This window comes from Besnoitia besnoiti, chromosome X (assembly GCF_002563875.1).
Source record: "Besnoitia besnoiti strain Bb-Ger1 chromosome X, whole genome shotgun sequence".
Classification (NCBI taxonomy): Eukaryota; Apicomplexa; class Conoidasida; order Eucoccidiorida; family Sarcocystidae; genus Besnoitia; species Besnoitia besnoiti.
Genome location: NC_042365.1, coordinates 723834 through 745411, shown reverse-complemented (window position 1 = coordinate 745411; position 21578 = coordinate 723834). Strand labels below are relative to the sequence as shown.

At 56.6% G+C, this 21578-nt stretch overlaps 3 protein-coding genes across 3 annotated transcripts; 2 read left to right on the top strand and 1 right to left on the bottom strand.

Moving 5' to 3' along the window:
• Positions 1–339: 339 nt before the first annotated feature.
• BESB_016590 (uncharacterized protein) lies at positions 340–9572 on the top strand (the record flags this gene model as incomplete). Its single annotated transcript, XM_029360374.1, has 12 exons — positions 340–478; positions 1070–1703; positions 2076–2361; positions 2864–3112; positions 3695–3946; positions 4522–4629; positions 5242–5320; positions 5901–6592; positions 7003–7145; positions 7481–7605; positions 8071–8678; positions 8934–9572. 12 exons carry the CDS (start codon positions 340–342, stop codon positions 9570–9572), a joined length of 3954 nt encoding a protein of 1317 aa, XP_029216350.1.
• A 2776-nt stretch (positions 9573–12348) lies between these two features.
• Positions 12349–16811, top strand: BESB_016580 (leucine rich repeat-containing protein; the record flags this gene model as incomplete). Its single annotated transcript, XM_029360373.1, has 5 exons — positions 12349–12706; positions 13318–13984; positions 14478–14728; positions 15384–15750; positions 16415–16811. 5 exons carry the CDS (start codon positions 12349–12351, stop codon positions 16809–16811), a joined length of 2040 nt encoding a protein of 679 aa, XP_029216349.1.
• Positions 16812–18233: 1422 nt separating this feature from the next.
• BESB_016570 (RNA recognition motif-containing protein) lies at positions 18234–20951 on the bottom strand (the record flags this gene model as incomplete). The annotated part of the gene is made up of 4 exons (XM_029360372.1): positions 18234–18537; positions 19918–19988; positions 20273–20382; positions 20903–20951. The coding sequence occupies 4 exons, from the start codon at positions 20949–20951 to the stop codon at positions 18234–18236; spliced, it is 534 nt and encodes a 177-aa protein (XP_029216348.1).
• Positions 20952–21578: the final 627 nt, after the last annotated feature.

Sequence of the window (21578 nt, the reverse complement as noted above, 5' to 3'; positions counted from 1 at the left end):
CAGCGGCAGACGTCGCTGAGCGCGACTTTTACATCAGCTTTTTCTTCTCGCGCTTTCTGGCGCCCGAAGGCACAGAGACAATTTCGACCCCTGCTCCTGGATTTGAGCAGCCTGAGCAGGAACAGGGAGAGCAGACTTCAAAAGGAAGGCGACGAAGGCCGAGGAAGTGTGTGTTGGCTGACGATTGTAGTCTTTCGTTGCTGACTTTGGAATACACCCCACTACACACTCTATCTTGTGTTCCTCTTCCACGCAGTCTAAAGAGACTCAGGGACGCAGGAGTGGGGACAGTCTGCGGCGAGGGTTATTCTTGTTTTTTCTCCCCGCAATCGATGAAGCATGGCGCTCTGCAGAGATCCTCCCTGGAGGGGGGCGGGGACTCTCTTTCGCCAGTATCCGCCGCCTCCATCGGGCGCTGACCGTCATCCCCGTGAAGCAGACTGTCGTCTCGGCTCGGCAGGAGGGCGGCAGGTGCGCGGTAAGCGAGGCCAACGAGAAGAAGGATCATCCCTTTCTTCGTCGACCCTTCCATCCCCTCGATTTCTCCCGGCTGTGGGCTGCTGCCTAAGTTCTCTAGGCTCCCGCGCCGCCCCGCTCATCTCGCCTCCCGCGAATTCTTCGCATGCCCGTTCTTTCTGTTTTTGCTCGTCTCGCCGATCATCGACTCTGTCTGCCGCACCGACGGCCGCATGCATCTCGTCTCCGCGGTTGGAGTCACCATCGTCTGCTTCGCCTCGCTGTTCGCATCTCCGACACTTTCACGGCCGACCCCACAGGGCGTCGGAGGGAGGAGGGGAGCCCCTAGAGGCGTGCTCTGCTTCTTCCCTCACGCGTGCGCGGCGGCCTCTGTCTTTCGGCGCCTTCAGGGAGGGAGGCAGACTCGCAGACACACCTCCGCGGCGCGCCAGCAGACTCGGTACGCGCCGAACCCCTCTGCTTCTTCTTCTGCTCTTCGCTTGCAGTTTTTGCATCACGGGCAGCAGCCTGCAACACGTAGCCGCTCTCCTCCTCCGCGACACGCCTCTCTCTCTCTCTTCTTCGTCTCCCGCCTCGTGTCTCTTCGGGGTAGGCCCTTTCGCCCGTTCGGTGCCCAGGTGTCTCTCTTCTGCGCCTGCTCTTTCGTCGTCCTCGCCGCGGCTGTCGCGGCTCTCTGAGTCTCCAGGTTGGGCCTCTTCGGGCGCTTCCGCGGCGCCCTCGCCCTCTGCCGGCGCTGCTGCAGAAGCGCCGCGGCCTACCCACGCGTGTCTGCGCAAAGTCCCAGATGCGGCCGCCGAGGCCTTTCTTTCTTATCCCTCACCCTCTCCTGCGCAGCCGAGGCGGCGGCAAGTGCGGGCGGACCGCCACTTCGCCGGTTCCTCCTGGCGGCATCTAGGCTCTCGCTCGTGTCCCTCTTGCGGCTCAACACCTGCGGCGCCGTCGTCGCTTGCCGCGTCTAGTCGTGGCGCATTTCCCCGCATAGACACCCCCCAGCTGGCGCTCCCCACGGGTCTGCGCGCCTCGTTTGGCATCGCAGCGGAGTCCGTCTTCCCGGCTGCGTTGAGCAAAGCGCCGGTCGGAAAGAGAGAGGTCGACAGGCTCTCGGGCTCTGCCGCACTCGCGCTAGGAAGACTACACAACGCGCCAGAGATGCTGAGCCTGCTTGCAGCGACCAGCCCTGCAGCGGGCGGCACAGGAGTCAAGGAACCTGTGGGTCTCTTCCAGAGGTGAGAAGCCTGCGAAGGCGAGGAGGAATCGAAGGCCCGTCACCAGGATGCGGCTTCACAGAGAGAATTCAGCCGGCAGGCTTGGGTGAGGCGGCACCCGAAGGCGTAACTGCGAGAGGGAAACACGAGTGCTTCTTCTGGTCGCTCCGGAGGCGTCAGAAGCTCACGGTTGAGGGGCTCAGCGCTGGTTGGTGACCGGCGCGACTCCGTCGCCCTTCCGCTCCCTGCCCCCCCCGCGCCCGCCCCCGTTCCTCCTCTCCTTCCCTCTGAGCTGTTGCCATCTTCTCGTGAGCGAGTGGAGATTCGCCGCTGTGAATTCTGACGTTGGCCTGTCTGCCGCCTGCGGGTGTTGCGTTGCCTTTGCGTTTGCAGGTTTTTTTCGCGCGCCGTCTCGGCGAAGGCGCCGCGAGCGCCGCCAGCCGCCGCTTCGTCTCCTCGCGGGCGGACGGCGGCCGTCCTGAGGCGTCTGCTGTCGCCGCTTCTCTCGTCGCGGTTCGCAGCTCCCCTCGCGCGCGTTTTCTCGTCGCTGCAGGCCGCCTCGCGGATGCGCTTCGTTCGCGGGTCGCTCGCAGGGACGCTGCTTGGGGCCGCGGTTTTTGGCAGCGGCGCGTGGATTTTCCGCTCGTGGCTGACCGACACGCATGCGCTGTATACAGAGGTACGGAAAAGCGAACTGCGTCTTTCGAGTTTTTCGCCCGCGCAGCTTCTATCTGGCGCCGCACGCCCGCGTGGGCTCCAGAGGTCCACGTGGGCGGCCGCCTCGCCTTTGGCTGGCTGTCGAGTCTTGCGTCGCAGTCTCCTTCCCCCGTCAGGATCGCTTACAGGTCTCTCCAGGCGGCGCTACCGGCTTTGCCTCCGGCCTGCGATGCCGCCCGCTGTGTCGCCTCTGTCTGGTGTTCGCTGCGTGGGCTTTCGCTTGCCCGCTCTGCGTCTTGCCCCCTCGTCGGTCTGCCTCGGGGGGACGCTCGCCCTTCGGACCGCCCTTTCGCCTTTCGACAGCCGAATCGGACTTTGTGTTCGTGAGCCCTCCTGGCCTCTCTAGCCTGCAGAGGCAGGTGCCGCCTTCCGGCGCAGCTCGCGTCCGCGTGTTGGAAGCGTTTTCTCTCTCTTCAGGCCAGGCTGAGGTTCTCGCGCCTCGTTTTCCTGGCGTGTGCGCGCAGACCTTCGCCTTTCAGGTCGTTCGGCTCTTGAACCGCTACGCGCCATCCGCGTTGGAGGCTGAAGAGAAGGCCGAAGAGTTCCGCCGGGAGAACGAGGAGTTAAACGAAGAATTCGATTTGAACATGACTGAGTCCTTCGGGCTCGACCAGGGCCATAGAATCCAGAACGCGTACCTGGATCTTCCTTCGCTGTCGCGACGCGCTGAGGACAGAGAGGTTCAGGCGCAGCTAGCAGTCTCCGCAGCACATGTAGGCCTCACCAAATAATTCCCAGCTCCGCAAGTGCCTCAGGGGGAGAGGAGAGGCGTGTCTGGAACTATCGAGGCCTCTAGCTGGCATTCGCCTGGACTGCACATGCGGAAAAAAGGCTACTGAGGTTCGCGTTCTATCACAAATAGGCGCAGGCTTGAAGCGTGTCGTTCAGATTTGAGTCCAGTCTCTGTTATCGGCGAAGCTCGGGCTCTCAACGTTGTAGCTCTCGCCATCATGTCTTGGTTTGGTTCTTTTCAATGCGTGTTTCTGCGTTCATCGTCGTCCTTCCGTCTTCGCGCGTGTATCTCTGTGGGGCGTCGCTGCTGGGTTTACGCGCTTCCTTGCTTTCTCTTGCTGGCAGTCGCGTGGTCGCTTCTTGACGCGGCGCTCAGGCCCAGCTTGGCTAACTCGCGCGGCCTGTTGAGATGCTTCATCGGCGGTTTGTCCTGTTCCAGCGTGCCTCACGAGTGCAGCTAGCAGCCTGTCTCTGGTTCATTCCCAGTATTTTACCTTCGGGGCTCCTGACGGCGCTCCACCTCCTCTCGCTGTTTCCTGGCGTGCCTGGCCTCGCGCTCTCAGCTTCCGCCGCCGCCTGCAGAGCCGAAGCCGCTCCCTCGCCTCGACGAGAACGAGGAGCTGATTCAGGAGCTGCGGTCGCTCTACGACGAAGTCACGCGCCGCATTCCGTTCTTCTCGCACGCTGTTAAGCTCGACATGCTGCAGACGACGCTCGAGAGCTTGATTCAGGTCTCCGGCGGAAGCGACCAGGCCTACACGATTCAGTTCACTCAGCTCCTCCTGACCTACACCTTTCAACTCGAACCCGTGGAGGTGCGCGCCGCCCTGCAGCTGGAAGTTGTTCCTCCCCCGCGCGTGCAGTGTCTCCTGCCTCGCTTCAGACACGCGTGTTTCCGCGCTTGGGTAGCGGCGCCGGGCCCCTGGACGCGCATGTAGTCCGAATGCATGCGTGTGTAACAGATGCTAGCTTGTCGATTTGCACATTCACAGTCGCGTCCCCGCAAACGTGCGAGGCTTCGGGATGGCGAAGCAGTAGTACGTCCATTGATTTTGAATCTTGCTACGGTTGTCGACGCCTCCACAGGTGCTTCGCCTGGGCTGCATGCTGTGTCCTGTCTTTCGGAGATTTCACGAGTTGGGCGTCAGCCGTGCGCCGGGGCTACACTCCTTTCTGGTTCTACACACACGTATACGTATATACGTGTGTGTACAGAGAAAATGAGGAAGAGGGTATATATATATATATATATATATATATGCATTTGCGGCTTGCTTCCGCTTGCATTGGTGAGCCACTTATGCATATACATTTATATACATGTGTTAACGTATTCGTGAGAGTGAGTGTGAACGTGCTCGTGGGAGTTCCTCGTTCGGTTTCTGCTCAGGTCGCTCGCACGTTCCGAAAGATCTTGGATGGCAACAAAGACAGCAGCAACTGCGTGAACGTTTTGCTCTTGGCCGATTGTGTCGTTCGCGACCCTGCCCTCCGCCGCGTAGGTGATTCCCCTTGCATCAGGCTGAGAAATTTTTATTTTCCGATGAATCTCTCGGGGCTCAACTAGAGCGTAAACATCCTTCTCACGTGGCGCTCTCTAGCGGAGCATGCTAATCGATCGCGCATGAGCAACGGATCGGTCCGCGTGCCTTCGTGTAGGCAAATAGTTATTTGCTGTACACGCGTGCCTGAGTCGTGTCTCTATTCATGTGCGCCAAGTCGGCTGCCGCCCACTGCGATACAGGGTTTCCTCTGTGTGATGAGACACATGCATCCGCGTCCGGTGTCTGATCCATCGGTCTGTCTTCCCCCTTCGCATCTGGAGGCCTTCTTCAAAACACCCTCGGTTGAGCTCCGTGCTCGCAGAGCCGATCGGAAGCCCGGCCACCGTGAAATCCACATGTGCCTTCTTATATATATATATATATATATATATCTGCATGTGTTCATTTATATATGTTTTCATATATGTGCGCATACGTGTGTGTGTCTAAGTGTATCAGGGCGCGAGTATTCCCGCGTCTGCGTGCGAGCTAATACCTGGGCAGGATACGTGGGAGAAACCATGGGAGATGCAGAATCGTGTTTGAGCCCTGTTTTCTTTCTGCAGGCCTTGCGGCCGCCCTGGATGGCTTTTCTCCACGGGCACACCGAACAGTCTCCCGAGGCTGAGGTCTTGACGCGTAAAGGTGTGACAAATTGATTTGCTAAGTCTGAGCGTGCGGACACACCAGACACCGTCTCACCCCCGAATGTAACAACCGCCGAAGCCCTGCAGCTGACCTATCCCGCGTGGAATCAACGACTTGCATATCTGGGCCATACCACCTATCTACTCGTATATTTATGTATCTAAACTGTAAAGACCTATGAATCCATCTATCATTCTCTCTATCCGCCTATATTTCTTTCCATCTATCTAACTGTCTATATGTGTATGTGTGTACGTATGTATGATTGTATGAATGTATATATGTATATATCTATGTGCATATGTAAGTATGTATCTGTCTCTATCTCTCTACCTCTATCTATCTATCTGTATCTATATCTATCTGTCTACCGGTGTGTGTGTGTATGAATCTGTATGTCTATATATCAATCAGTCCTTCTCGCCATCTACATATCTTTCCGTTCCAGCGTGTATATACATGTATATACATATGAGTAGGCATTTTTCTATTTTCTGTATATTTGCGTGCTGGCGGAGAGTGCCGGGCGCGATCTGTTCTTGTCTTGATTGCCCCTGGCCGCCCTCTCTGTTCGCAGAGGATCTCTACCGCAACTTCGTGCGGTATTTCTTGAAGGAAGTCTTTGCGTGCAACCTCTTTGGGGCGTTCGACTTTTCTTCCCCGACCGCCGACTCGGACGGGGGCGCGCCCCCCGAAGACGACGAAGAAGACGCGCGCGCGGAGGAGCTGCTCGGGTCTGCGAAGCTTTTTCAAACCGATCAAGAGCGCATGCAGCTCAAATGGCTCGCGGCTCTCGCACGGGCCGCGGAGCGCCAGGCGCAGGCCGAGGAGGCGCGCGAACAGAAGCGCCTCTTCGAGCTGACCAGACCCGCGGGCGCAGGCGAACTTGCCGCCGCGGAGGCGGAGAGTCCGCAGGCCCACCAGGAGGCGCAGCAAAGAGACACGGCGCCCGAAAAGGGTCCTGAGCCAGCAGCTGCGCGACACGGAGACGCCGACGACGCAGCGGCAACCTACGAGGTCTCGCTGCGAGCGGCCAGGGCGCGCCTCACCAGCGCGGACGCGGCGAAAGCCGCAGCGGGGGTGTCAATGGGCCTTCCGCTCGGTCTGCCTGAGGGCTGGAGGCTTCTGTCGCTCTCGGCGCGGCAGGCCGCCCGCATCGTAGCCATTGAGGTTCGCGACTGCGAAGAAGTCCTCGAGGAGGAAGCGGCAAAGAGAAAAAAGGCGATTGAGGACTCCGACGGCGAGACAGACAGCAACGCCGAGCTCAAGGTACAGGACGCGCCCTTCTGTGGTTACTGCGTCTCACGCCTCTAGCGTATATGCTCATGCACATGAATGTTTTTATGTTTCCTATTGCCGAAGGGTCTCCTGCGGACTCAACATCATACGTGAAGAAGAGCAGACGCCCCATGAGGCGGATGAGAGACGGATAGCGAGGTCGACTGTGTTGGGAGGCCCGCGGGAATCGCTGCCGAAGAACCCCCAAGTTAAAGGCTGGGGTCGTTCATGTTCAGCGACTGCGCGAACGGATCCCAGGCGTCTGCGCGCTTCTACAGAGAACGCCGGTCTGGCAGTATTGACACCTACAAGTATATATACAAATATGTCGTGCCGTGCACTCTAAAGGTGGATGTGAGTGGCGTGTCTGTCTGTTCTTCGCTTTTCTGTGTTTGTTTCAGCGCCTGCTGGAAGTGACAAAGGACGTTTTCTTCTGCGGGGCCGGGCGGCTCCTCGAGGTGACTTTCAGCCGAGAAACTGACGACTTATTTCGGCCTCCGCTTGAGGATACCATCAGCCAAGCCTCGAATTTCTTTGCAGACAGGTCAGCACTTCCTCTTCCAGAGTCGATATGCGCGCGTTCAAACAGCGACTCTGAGTCCCGAGCCCGGATTTCTCCTTTCTTGTGGCGGCGTCTTCCTCCCTCTGGCCGTCGCTTTATGTCGGGCTCGTCCTTTTAATGAGAGGGCCTATCGCGAAAGAACGGATCTGGCTTGAGCAGCTCACTTTGGCTCTCTTGAGTTCGGCGCCGTGTCGTCTCCATGCGTTGCCTGTATCCCTTTAGCCTCTTCTCTCTGTTTCTCTGCCACGGAGTGGCAGCCTGAGAATGAGCTCTCTGTCTCTGTAGTCGCCTTGTGTCTTTTTTGGTCTGCCTCTCAGCGTTGGAAATCTGTATCGCGACCTGGAGCGCAAAGCGCAGAGTCCGGAGGAAGAAGCTGTGGCGCGCGCGATGATGGAAACGCCGCCCGATCCTGGCGAAATCGCCGAGGAGCACGCGTTGAAAGGTTAGAAAACGTCGTGGTCGCTCGCGTCCGCCGTGGCCCAGTCCCACCGCTTGCATGCGATAATTCTGCCAGGTTCAGTTCCTCGCGTGCAGCAGTGAACTTTTCTTCTGTCTCACTCGGCCTCTGCCGCGGCTCGCTGGTTGATGTAGAAACGCCCTCGTCGGGTTCGTTTTCGCTTGTCCGCCTCTGGCGTGCCAGATGTGTAGTTGTAAAGGTGCCGGTCTGGGTTGTTTGTGTATCATTGTGCAGATATTCCTCCCTGATGTTCGTAGCACCTCCTGCTTGCCTCTGTGGAGCTTTGAGAGCTCGGGTGCGGCGGCGTTTCCATCTTCGCAAGTTCTTTCTTGCCCGGACTTTGCGCATGTCGTGTCCGTGCTGTGTGTGGGCTTCTATGTCCCCCCTTCTCGCGCTGGGCGCACGTTTCGCGGGACTCGTCGTCAGCCGCGGTGTCTGTGTCTTTTTCAGAAGCAAAGGAGGAGAAGAAAAAGGAGTTCCAGCAGAACTGGAAGACGTTTCTCTCAGAGTTGACTCAGAAGAAGGAGGAGCTCAAGGAGCAGCTGTTGCGAGCCGATCCGCAGCTTCGCAGCCGTGGCTCGTCCCCCGCGAAATTTGCGTCGTCTGCGCTCAGCGACGACGACGAAGTCTCTCCGGAGAAGTTCACGAAGGAAATGCTTCTTGCCGAGAAGGCCGCCGCCGCCAGCGCGCGCGCAAAGCACCTTGCGTCTGTGCTCAACATGTACCACGCCCGCGACCGCGCTGCGTCAGGAGTCGCTTCCTCGTTTTCGTCCTCTGAAGCCAAGAGCAAGGCGAGCGCGGCGGCGGAGGCCGCCGCCTTCCTCGCCTCGCGGGGGCGATCGGGCTCGGAGGGGACCAAACAGACGGAGGACGGAACAGACGCCTCTCCAGTTGACGCAGCCGAGAGACAGAGAGTGGCGAAGATTGCCATGGCCGCGGCAGTGGCGAGAGCCAAACACGAGGAACGAGTCAACGAGGGCTACAGCAAAGAGGCCGTGGAGGCAGGTCTGCCCCAGAGACACAGTGAAAAGGCGACGAGAGCTCTGCTGGCGCTGCTGGTAAGACCCCCAGGCATGAGCACGCTCAAGGCGTTGCGAATGCTAAACCGAGCGGGTCATTTTTGGGGCGAAGGGGTGGCGGCACGCGATGCCCGAGGCTCCAGTTCTGGAGCCTCTGAGAGGGGGTTGGTGCCGGCGGTTTGTCTTGTGGTTCGACTCCGTATTTTGCTTCAGTGCAGGTCTTCAAAGCAGGCGGCTGCTGAGCGGTATGTCTCACTCTGCGTGGCTGATGGCGTGTTTGCACTTTGCTTTCAGCAAGAGCTGGAGTATCGTAAATTCGCGGTTAAGAAGCAGGCGTCGCGACAAAAGAGTGAAGACGGCGAGCCAGACGAGGCTGAAATGGACAAGGCGTTGGGAGGTCTAGACGAGCTGGATGAAGACGACGAAGGGGAAGACTCCGACGACAGAAGCCGGCAAGCCTTCAAACGCGCCGAGCGCGAAGAAAAGATTCTTCAGCGGCAGCGCGCCCTCATTGAAGCCTCAAAAATGAAAGTGGAAGGGGCCACAGAAGCTGCGCGACAGCTCACAACAGAAATTCTCGAGGATGAGAGGGCGGAGAAGGGCGTCGGCCGGAACGCCGCCACTCTCTGGTCCGGCGACAACGAAAGCTTGCATGTCGACACGGGTGCGGAGTGTAGAGGCAGAAGAAAAGGAAGCGCCAAAGAGGACGCCGAGGGAGAAAAGAGAAAGGGAGGGCTACCGCCGCTCAAGGCGGGGCAGAGCATGCAGAGCTACCTGGACCAGGGCTACACTCTCGTATTTAACACTCCCTACAGAGCTGATGAGATGCTGAGAATGAAAGGCATGAAAGACGGGCTAGACATCGGCACAGATCTCGGCGACGGGGCAGATGTAGGCGACACCGAGGAAGAAGACGAGGAGGACTTTGGGTGACGCGCGCGTACAACTACACGCGAAAAGCAGCTCGTGCGAGTGGAAACGGTCGGGTTTACGACCGCGAGAAAGGGGACAGACGCGTCAAAGGACGGAGGTATCTGGGGTGTTTGGCTGACTATTGATGGTGTGCCAACTGTCGAAGGCGCGTGATATGGGAAGCGGAGGCATGCACCCCTCAATCCAGAAAGCAGCCGGCCACGAGCGGTGTCAACGAAGAACGGGATCCTATGTAGATAAACACGAGGATTCGTAACCATGAGAAAACGTAGGCAAACGAGGGGGAGGAGCAGACTGCAGTTTTAGAGCAAAAGGAGGCGGAATTCGCCTGCTTGAGCGAGCTCGTGGGAAGAAGAATGGATCTTTTGGAAGGGGACGCAAAACTAGAAAGAGTGGGCGAAACACGCTTAGCCACGGAGGCATACTGGGAGGGCAACATATAAGAGAGTTGGAAGCCTTAAACCCGTAAACGAAAGAGTATTCTCCAGAAGGGAACTGGGTGAATTCTGCAGTTAGATGGAAAATGCAAGGAATCAAAGAAACAACTGGGCACGAATGTCGTTTCCATCCCGGTGACTGGACCGATTCTACGAGTGTTGCAGTGATGGTGGGGGGCGAGAGTTTCTCGCATCTGTCTTCTCTATTTTTCTTACACGTTGGTTTATCTGCACCGCTCTCGCGGAGGAACTCGCCTTTATTTTCATGTGTTACTTCGGAGTTAATGAACCGTCACGCACAGAATGCAAGGCGCGGGTAGAATCACCTTGTCCGGCTACGCACCAGTCTTTATACAGAGCCATAGCTCCCTCGCCGTGGAGATCGTAGCATATTATGCTGTCCAAAACCGGTGGTTTGTTGGTAGTTATGTCCTCTCTCATTAATCTAGCTCTACTATCTGAAATTCGTAAGTGCGAGCCTAGTATTGTTCTGTCCTCTGTTGAGCGAAGAGCAGCCCGTATCGTACCTGCTGCATACGCTGTCCGCTCATGACTACGAATACGAATGCTTGCCTCAGCCACAATGCACAGCATCAGGGGTCACGGTTGACATCAGTCTCAAACGAGGCACTTGCTTCCCATGCACCACAACATCGACATGAAAGGACCTGTCATGTTAGCGAAACGCAGGTCGTTTGGATGCTGCCGGTGGTTTCCACCTAGACGGAATCTCTTTCCAGGTGATGCGTGGGTACGGGTTGCGTAAGCAATCTACCAAGGAATAGTTTGTTTGCAAACCGCTTCAATGTCACAGTGAATGCACATGAGGTCCGAAATGCCTCCGATGCGTGCAACAAGAACTGTGGTTGTACCATTATTCGTGGTATGAACAGCAAGTGACGGTAATCCCCTATCCGCGTGTGCACTACAGAGCACGTAATGCGTGACAACCGGTTGCAGCCTCGATGGATGATTCGTGAACGATACAAGCTCATTTCGACAGGGCCCGCGTTTGAGGCGGTACACTGAGGGCAGCAGATCTGCCAAGCTTCACCTTGTGTCATGCCCGCCTCCGGTCGTGGTTGTGCATCTTTACCCAGCATTCAAGTCTGGGGCAAACACCAGCGCCGTGAGTCCCTTAGTGGCACTGTAGACTGCAGACTTTCAGATTGATAAACTTTGACCTACTGTTCCTGTGCCTTTGCACTAGCGCTTTGGAGAGACGGTGTGAAGAAGGCCAACTACCGCCCGAGGTGCAACCGCCAAATTCGAACGCTTTAAGAGGCAATCGGCAAACGGATTTACTTAGTTGTTGGCATCGCAGTCAGACACTCGCGCTGTGCGCCAAATCATGTCATGGACGCCTAGGTGTGTGTAGAGGGGTGTTTAGGTTTTTGATGGCAAGCACTATCGCCGAGCCATTATCAGAAAAGACAAAAAAAAATTGGCATGCACAGATTATGTTGTCACCCGTTCTAGCATGCAGTCACTGAAAGTCCCCTGCACATTTACTTGGGGCCGCCTGCCTCACAGCTTTCTGAAAACAAGTGACAAATTGATCTGTTTCCCCCCTTCACCGTTGAGCTAAAGTTTTTCAGTGTGTACGCCCTCCGGCTTCGTCCGAAAACCGCCGCCTTGTTAGCGACACTCCTTTTATCCGTTCTAGAGGCTTCTGCGCCGTCCGCCGCACATGCTCATTTCGACGTTTAGCAACGCACGTTTCCACCAGTCTGCAGCCTTTCAGAGAGCGCTTTCCGTTTGCAGCCAGTTCCCTCGAGTCTCTAGCGTTACGTGACGCCCCCAATGTACACACAAGTTGTTGATGAAACGTTCGAATCCTGTAGTTCAGGAGGAAACCAAAGAATCGGTGCAGTTGCAGGACGCGGCGATGCGTCACTTGCTCGAAGAACAGTTCGTTTACGACTGGATAAGGGCATTCACCCCATGTGCGCTTCGTTTCCTCACGTGTGGCCTGGCATCCTTGTCTGAGCATTTTGAAGTTCAATCTTTAGTTTAGTTCGTAATACGCACCAGCGGTGAGTGAGCGACCTCCCTTAGACTTCGGTTCCTCTGTATCGCAGATATTCCACTTTTCTGCGTCAAGTCTCCCAGCCCGGGTCATTTCAGATCCCACCGCGGGAGCACGTACTTCCCAAAACCTGTCATCAGTCCGCACGGCGAGCTGCACACCAGCATCGATACTCTCTTGACTTCGCGCTGCTGTGTGTCACGTTTCCAGATGGAGGATTTTCCGCCTCCGTAGCTCCTGCATGCCTGGGTTTCGCAGCAGGTGTCGCTGTCTGTCATCGAGCTCGTTGTAGACAGAGCACGCTGTAGACATGGCGGGCGCCGGAAATGGCGGCAGTGGCAGGCCGCCGCCCTCGCGAGCGTCGACGGCCGGGGGGGCAAATGGGGAAATCACCCTTTTTTCTGACGAATTGTTTTCTCGTCGCTCTGCACCAGTTGGCTTTGCGAGCGGAGCCCCTGGCGCTTCGAGTAAAACGCATGCGCCTCTCAAGAAGTCCGATTTTGTCGAGCCCCAAGTTATTGACGAAGAAGTTTTGAAACACGGCGTAGTCGTGAATTCGTCCAAGCCAGTAGACGAACCGGCGGACCCAAGAGACTTTGCAGCCGCTGAGAGTCTCACGCTCAGTTACAAAAACATCATGTTCATCGCAAACCTCGAGACATTCACAGGTGTGCCAGGCAGCCCAGGCAAAGTGACGACCCTGGACACTGCGGTTGAAAGCGCTGAATATATCTCTAGGCGCTCTTAAAGTAAATGTAACATCGCCAGTTATTCATTATACGAAAGCCGCTTTCCCGGCTGATTTTGCATTACCCGTCAGCGCTCAAAACAAATGTTCCGCTCTCGTGTATCTCCAGCTGCCAACACTGCCCCAAACGTTGTCAAATATCGATCGGGCTTCCAGTCGCATCTAGTCGCTGCGACTGCGTATGAGTCGACTCGAGAAGCCTACGCCCAAAGCGTCTGTTCTGAAAGATGCTGTTACTACTCGCGAGTTAGGACCTCTTGGAACTCATCGCAATCAAGTTAACACTCGGCGCTGTTAAGTAGCCGCAAGATCCCACAACACGGCCGTCGGCTGGTAACCCGACGGAACACTGCCTCAGGCATGCAGCTGGGCGTCTGCAGTCTAATGCTTGTGGCAGAATGAACGTGCCCTGCTTTGGGGTCGACACCTGCATCCTCAAATGTCTTGGGTCCTCCCGCAGAACTTCTGCAGAATTGAAGAATCTTCTCATGACCGTTTTCTTGCATTGGGGGACGTGGGCGCGTGCCGCAGGGCTGACGACGTTGCGCCTCGACAACAACATTATCGAGAAGATTGAGAACTTGGATCACCTCGTGAACCTGGAGTGGCTAGATCTGTCTTTCAACAATATCTCCGAAATCAGCGGGTTGTCGAACTTGAAGAACTTAACGGATTTGTCTCTGTACTCCAATAAAATCTCAAAGATTGGACCAGGGCTAGAAGGCTGCCCCAAGTTGACGGTCTTGTCGCTCGGGCGGAACTCTATCGCCGACTTGTCGCAGATCAATCTTCTACGTAGGCACCCGAGACTCCGGTGTCTGAATCTGGAGGGAAACCCGATTTGCAAGGCGGAAAACTACACGCCGCACATTCTCGCGTTTTTGCCGAAACTTCGCTACCTGGACTACCAGCTGATCGACCGGCGGAAGATCGTCGCAGCCCAAGAATCTGTGCAGCCAGAGGAGTTGAATGAGATGAAAAAACAGGAAAGCATCGAGGCTGCGCTGGTGGAGCAACAGAAGAAACGTGAGAAAACGTTCCAGCACCTGGCAGCAAACCTCTGCGAATTCCTCGACAACGTCGCGAATCGATTCTTCGGCGACACAGCAGTTCCCGTTGCAGTAACGGTTCTCAAAGATTTCCCTCTCCTTAAAGAGGCATACCTTGAAAAGCTTGAGATGCTGACGACGAGTCTCAGGTGCGATAGGAGCTCCGACCCCGTCGGCCGCGCCAAAGCGGACTGAACCACAAAAGGAACGTAGGAAGTCTCTTCGCTTTGCCGTTATTGCTGTGCGCACGCGCTGTCCTACCCAAACACATCGCAAAAACACGCACAGTGTCGCTTATCCACCCTACTCACTCAACAACTCGCTTTGAAGCATGGCGGACTGCAACTGTGGCAATGACCCAGTTCCCCTTCGATTCCGCCGCTACTCTCTATCCGCACCTCAGAATCGTTTCTTTAGTTTGCTCTTAACATATTTTCTGTGCAGTGACTCCTCGAGCAGCTGCATGCTTCTCAGGCGCGTCCTTCGTTCCAGCCTCAGCACCCATTCCTCGCTTTCTGGCTTTCGCTGTCTCACGCGTTTCTCTGTATGTGTATATCCGTGTTTTCGGCTGTGCCGCTATGGCGGCCGCGATATTCTTGGCTTGTCTCCGGCTTTCATGCTTTTTGCACCGGAACCTCAAAGGCAGACTTTTGAGCAGCGGAATGCGGGGCGGCGCCAACGCGTCTCGGCGTACGAGGCTGCGGTGCGGAGAGCGGTGTTGGAGAGCGAGGCCGAAGCGCGCACGTTACTGAAGCAAATGCAGAGAAGGAAGAAGAAAGTCGAGAAGGAGCTCGAGTCGTACTTGGGTGAACGCCGGGAGATCCTCAACCGAATCTCCGCGGCCAGCGCGAGGCCTACCAAGCTCCTTTCGCCGCCGCTCGCGCCTACTCAGAGTGAGGACATGCACCTGCGAGGCGAATAGCGCCCCTGAGGGATCGAATCTGCCGCATTCCGAATGGATTCGCACCTTGGAACGTGTAGGGGATGGGGTGTGGGGCTGTGTTTCGTTTTGTACTGCCTGTAACCATTTGCAATCGCGCCTCTCTACACTCGGGTACCCACGGAGACACTCCTGGTGGGCTGGTCGATTCTCACTCGCCCCTTCCCCGCGTATGAAGTATGACCGACTTGACCTTATCAGTCCATCCCGCGTAGAGGTTCAACACTGTGCCCATTATTCCGAATTTCTACCCTTTTCGCTCGGGCTGCCCCTGCGTCTGGTTGTTTGTCCGAGTGTCTGCGACTTGTTGGTGGCCCCCTTTCGCTTCAGCCTCGCAGCAACAGAGTATGTACTCGCTCATAGCGGAGATGCACGCTTTAGTTCCTGATCTATGCGTTAGATCGTCCGTCTTGTCCGCTGAATCGAGGGAAGCGCAACCCTCAACCCTCACGGAGGGTCGCATGAGTCGCGCACGCCGCAGCTCTGTGCTGCTTCTGAGACGCGTGGCATCCGGTTTTACGGTAAAACAGACATTTCGACTAACTGATCGACGGTACTTCCCCACGCACCCCCTATGCAGGTATCATGTATTTGTGTCTGATTTTCAGACGAGGACTCCTCGCGTTTGGCGCGCCACGAAGACTTCCAGCGCCTGCTGCAGACGCGTGGCCCTGAGCTCTTTGAGGCAATTGACGGATTCGTCGCGGACGTGGATGCCTTGCGGTTTCACTTGTTGACAAGTGAAGCGACGCTGGAAGAGAGCTTGGAAGAGAGCGCTGACACGCTCGAAGCCGCCGTGGATGCTACCATGAAGTTCCTTCTGGACCGCGGCTCTGACTTTTTTCGCAACCTCGAGGAGACCGAGAAAAACTTCAGCAGCAGCCTCCTGGAGCTCGCGACCGCCGAACTCGACGCATTCCCCGCAGTCATGGACGAAGAAACCAACGAGCTGAGGCTGCAGCACCTCGCAAACAAGTAGGCGAAGAACGCACAGTCTGCTGCAACCAATCATTCCATGCCCTCTCCCGAGACCCCCACTGGAGTGGAAGGGACAGTCCCGAAGTCCAGGGTCACTCATCCTGCAGATCCGGCTTGGTCAGCCCGATCCGGCTGGAGCCCCTCCTCGTACACCCCGCAGCGGGAAATCGGGACAACAGAAGAAACAAAACTCCACGTCTGTGCGAATCCTGTTCTTGGCTGCATACCCCAGCCTTCATTGCTCAATTATAGCTCCCAGTAACTCCGGGCTTCCACGTTCAGGTGCCCGATTCGCCGTTCAGACTCTGAGGCACACATCCGCTGTGAGACATCCTGTCTCTACCTTCCTTCATTCCCAGAGATATATACACATGCATACAAGCGTTCATGCATACATATAGGTATAGAACATGTACGTAGACATCCCTTTATACAGCCACGCGACCTCTTGGGCGGATGCCCAGGCTGTAAAGGCCTTGATCACTCCGTCTGTTGGCCTCCGCTGGCTGTAGATCCGTTTCTTTGCTTCCAACTACACCGCCACACGAACCCGCAACATCGGGAGTGTCTGTTCAGATCTTCGTCAGTGTGTTAGCGCATGTAGACCGTTAGTGCGCGGGGATGCAAGAGGTTTGATTCGTTTGGTTCCCTTCCTTCGCAGAGACGAAGTCTTGGCCGCGTGCAGTTCGTTCCTCGAGGCACACCTTCAGCACCTGATGTCGATGGAGGACCTCATGCAAAACGCGATAAGCACGTGGCAGCGGCAGTACTTTGAGAATGAGCGGCAGACGCAGTACGAGCGGAGCCGGAAGCACATTTTGGAGATCCACGAGGCCGCCGAGGAGCTGAAGGCGAAAATTCTCCACTGCCGAGGCATTCTCGTGCGCGATCGAGACGACGTCCGCAGGCACCGCGCGGGCGCGCGCAGCGACAGCGAAGGCCCCACACCCGACGAAGATGACGAGGAATGCGCCGAAGGCGACAGCGCTTCAGAATCGCAGGACGAAACCGAAGAAAGAGAGTCAGACGGAGAAAATGCGGCCGACAGGGACCCCTAGTCACGCGGTACGCTTTGCCGCTCTCGTAACTCCTCGCGTTGTACAGAGAATATACCTATATATTTATATCTGAATCTATCTCTATATATACATGTATAGCTACCTCTCTCTACATATTTTCCTTTAAGCGCGGCTACACTAGTAGCGGTAAAGCGGAGTCACGAAGAAGTCGCCTGAGGTGTTTGGCGGTTTGCGGGCGAATGACATCAAACGGCTGTGTGTGTGTCTGGCGCGGAGCTCACATATATATATATATATATATATATATATATATATATATATATATATATATATATATATGCAGATATAGCCCTGCATGCGAATGCATGGGCCGGTCTGGCGACTGGTGCTGGCAAAGGGGATACCTTCGCACACACTCTCGCGCTGGCGAGTTTTTCTTTTCAGTTGCGTAGGCAGCACAGATGCAAGTGAGAGAGCGTTTACGAGGTGCGACCCCAAAGACTTGACACACGGTTCCGAAACAAGTCACTATGAAAATACGCCCTGCCGTTTCCACCCGAAGCAAGACCTTTCTTTCTACCGCGAGGTACACCCCTATACATACATGCGCGTGGGGACCCATGCAGAGGACACATGCGCCCGCCTGCATGCGCCGGCTCACGCAGATAAACCTATGTTGGCGAACACACGTGCGTACCAACACATCATACGCAAGCGCGCGCCCTCCCCTCGAGAGAGAGCGCTGAGAAGAGCCCGGCGTAGTCTTGCGGGGGCAGCGCAACACACGGAGCGAGAGGCGCGGTGGACGGACCCTTGGCGAGTGAGCTCGACGGAGAAAACTTTCTCACCTAAGCTCCCGCTCCCATGCGGTCCCCAACGCGTCGTCTCCGAAAACAAATGCAAAACGCGCCGCGACGACACAGATTGCACAGCGTCGCGACGCATATTCTGCAAATATATACGAAAATACATGTATATATACGTAAGAATGTGTATATATTTATCTTTGGTGGCGTGTACGCCACCTGGATTGAAACTGGTCTACACACGCGGTGGGCGCGAGATGCCTAGTAGTAGTCCCTCCGTCTGTCTCGCCGATCCTCCTCGTCGTCGTATCTCCTGAAAACACACAAACACACCGCACAATGCACAAGCAAACATGCAGGCACGCGGCGATGCACTAACCACTGGGTTTTCTGCATGCACGTCTCCGCGGAATCTGCACCTTGGATTCCCATCCCTCGACGAACGCGCGTTTTTCCCAACACCTCCAGAGAACGTACTTACCACCGAAATACATTTTGATACACATAAATACATATCACTACGTGTCCATACTGCACATTGACAGATGTATCTACGTACAATCGCGCCTCACCGCCGGGGGTTGCCTGGGCTCCTCGAGGTCAACGCATTCGGCACCTGTGTAGCACTACGCGAACACGTGTACGGCGCCATACGCTAGCTGTGCAGCCCGTACCTTCTTTCGTCGCTTCGGCTGCGGCTGCGGTCTCTGCGTCGCGCGTAGTCGTCTTCGCGCGGACGGTGGTCCTCATCGTTGCTGCAGTAGCGCCCGTCTTCCTCCCGGGGTCTGCGGCGGTCGTAGTCCTCGCGGCTGCGGCGCTCATCATCTCGCCGGCGCTCGTCCTCCCGCGGGTGCCACGCCCAGTCCTCGCGACCGCGCCCGTCACGTCGGTCCTCCTCCGCAAAGCGGCGCCGACCGCGGCTCTTGTCTCCCGGTCCACGCGCGATCTCCACGCGAATCCTGTACAGCCAGCACCCCGTGAACGCCGCATGCACGCCGAGCTCGAGGCACGAAAGAACCCACACCCACGCAACACACCGAACGAAAGGAGACCTGCCTACACGCCTCTAAGCGAAAGCCGGGATCCACATTTATGCAGACACACACATTTGCATGCACACACATGTAGACATATACATATATATCTACATATGCAGGGGTGGCGGGACACGCGGCAGAGCAAAGGGCAAGCGGCGCCGCAGGAGGGCCCGCGCGGCGCAGAGAGAGACGACACTGCCGCGGTGTACGCGCAGACTGCGGGTGCGCGCGAGGCGCTTTGCGTGCGAGGTCGCGCAGCAGCCAGATGCCAGCGCACAGCTTCTGGAGCGCGGAGCCCACAAGGGGCGCGTGGCGCGACCCCCTAGTCGTCGGTGCCACTGGTCTTCTCTGCGTTGCGTCCTTTGCACGCGCAGCATGCACGAAACACACGACGCAGCCTGCCTACTCTCGGGGGGGCTGGCTCGCGACGTGGTGGAGCAGCCGGCCTGCCGCGTCCCGCGCGGCTGAGCGACTGAGAGACGCGACGCCGAGAGGAAGCGAAGACGCGCAGCGCGAAACGGAGACCAGCGACGCATCGAGATTGAGCACGAACGGCAACGACGAGCGAGACGGAGGATGACAAGCAGAGACGGAGGGAGCGAAGGGTGACGAGACCGCGACGCATGCAGAGAGAAAGGGAGAGACTACTAGAGGCATCGGCGAGTGGAAGAAGAGAGGAGGGCAGAGGCAGCAGCGACACCGGGGCTGGACTTCCCGCCTTGCTACGGAGCCGAGCAGACGCGACGCGAGAGAAGCATGTGGAATTTTCGACGAGAATCTGATCAGGTTGGAGGGCGAACAAATTGAACAGCGAGCCCCGGGAGACGCGAAACTGCACTAAAGAAGCACGCAGCACACGCCGTAGCGCAAATATACACTGAGTCCTTGGAAGCCGCGCAGACCCCGAAACCGCGTCAACCAGTTTTCGCCATCATGATGCCGAGGCGAAACCGCACACTAACACACGTGTAATCGCGATTCAACAGATCCTTACATACAGGCGAAAACAGCCGGATGCACACGAGAAAACGTATATGCAGACATACCGCGCCGCGCATAAATATGCGTTCCTGCGGTCACACGCGGACGGATTGGCTAGGCGCGTCCTAAACATTCCCTCGCGGTCACCCCAGCGACCGGCAAAGGCCGCAACCAGCCAACGCCGCGCAGGGAGGGACGAGGAGGAACGGGAGAGGGACTCGAATGCGTCTCGCGCCCAGATACGCGACTCGCGTTGAACGAACAAAGTTGCAGTTTTTCGCATGCAGAAGTAATTGTTGAAAACTCTAAAAAAAGGCTTACGGTTTGCCTCTGAAGCGGTAGCCGTCAAGCTCCGCAACGGCGTCCTTGGCGTCGCGGTAGTCTTCGAAAGTCTGGACCACAAAAGAGACCAGACACAAGGAAAACAAAAAAGAAAAAATGAGCCGAGTCGCGCTGGAAGGCGGCGCGCTCAGGGCCCCTTCATAACGCCTTCTGCGTGCCTCCTCGCGGGCAAAGAAGACGAGCGCGACATCGCGGGCGCGAGGATTTCAAGTCACGCTTGGCTCAGACTCTGTGTCGAGTCACCTGGACGCTCTCTTCGCGTTCCAGCGAAGCAGGCACGCAGAGGCGTCTGAAATCAAAATGTTTTTTCGTGCCTTCGTCTACAGACACTCACCAAGAACGCAAACCCAGGGGGATTGCGTGCCACCCAGACAGTGCTGATGGCGCCGTACTTCCCGAAGAGACTCTCGAGCTCCTCGGTCGTGGTGTCGGCCTCGATGCCGCCTGAAAAAGGAGACAAACAAGCCTTTGCATGCGACCATCATCTGAGGCGTCCCCACAGCTAAAGGGAAGGCATGCACAGACACACCTGCGAGTTGACGCGCCGCCCCCTCGTACAGAGTTCGCGGCGGCGTGAAACCCCTTCAAAGGGAACGCTAGAGTGGACCCAGACGTAGCCGACACCGTTCCTACAGGAAATCTCCAAAGACCGACGACGACTTGGATACTGTTAAGACGAGGCCTCAGTGAGCAACTTGTGAGACACCCAGACACGCAGCGCCACACTCATGGCCGCGACATCTTGAAGCAGTCATGTGCCTTCGCTCGAGAGTGCTCGCGCAGCTGACCCGAAATCAAACACCTTGATTCACAGACAATCATATATATATATACACGCATGTGTATGTACATATATATACATATTTCATATATATACATATGATACGGGAGATCCAAGTAAGGCTGTGTACAGAGCGTCAGCGGCGTGGGAGAGGGAGGCGCTGACGGCCAGGAGAAAACGTACCGATGTAGACCTTGCGGCCCTCTTGATCTTCTGCAATACCACGAGGCATTTTGTCAAGCAAGCAAGAATTGAAGAGCTGCGGAGAGGCAGTGCTTGACAGACGGTAGGCTGGGGGTGCGCGCGCCGGAAATCAAGCGTTTTACAAGCGATTTTCCCAACGAATTTCGTCTTGGAATCTAAGCCAAGTTTTACATTCGGAAAATGCCAATAGACACCGCGGGAAGGGCAGATAACGGAGAGAACAGAGGACAACTCGCACTCGCGGGCGTCGCGACAGTGGAAGACGGCTTACATACACGATGAGGCGCGCAACCGATGCAACATACACACAAAATGGATACTGGGTCGAACGCAAGGTATGAGGAATCTCTGTCGAAAGGAAATTCCCCCGAACTCGGCTTTTCTGCCTGATTTGTTCGAGAGGACGGTTCGAAGGCAGCTGCGCTAGTGTTCTTGCAAGTGGATATACACTGCGGATGATGACTCGAACGTCGCTCTTTTCTGCCCGCTTTTTTCTAAAAGTTCCTAGCCTTGCCGACACGAAATGCGCGTTAGCCTCGCTTTACTCTCCCCAAAAAGAGTATCACGGGCACGCGTCTGGCTTTTGCTGCTGGCCGTCGTCACGGACTACACGCCGCTCTTCTGCGCTCTCCACGAAAGCGGGGCACGGATGCAG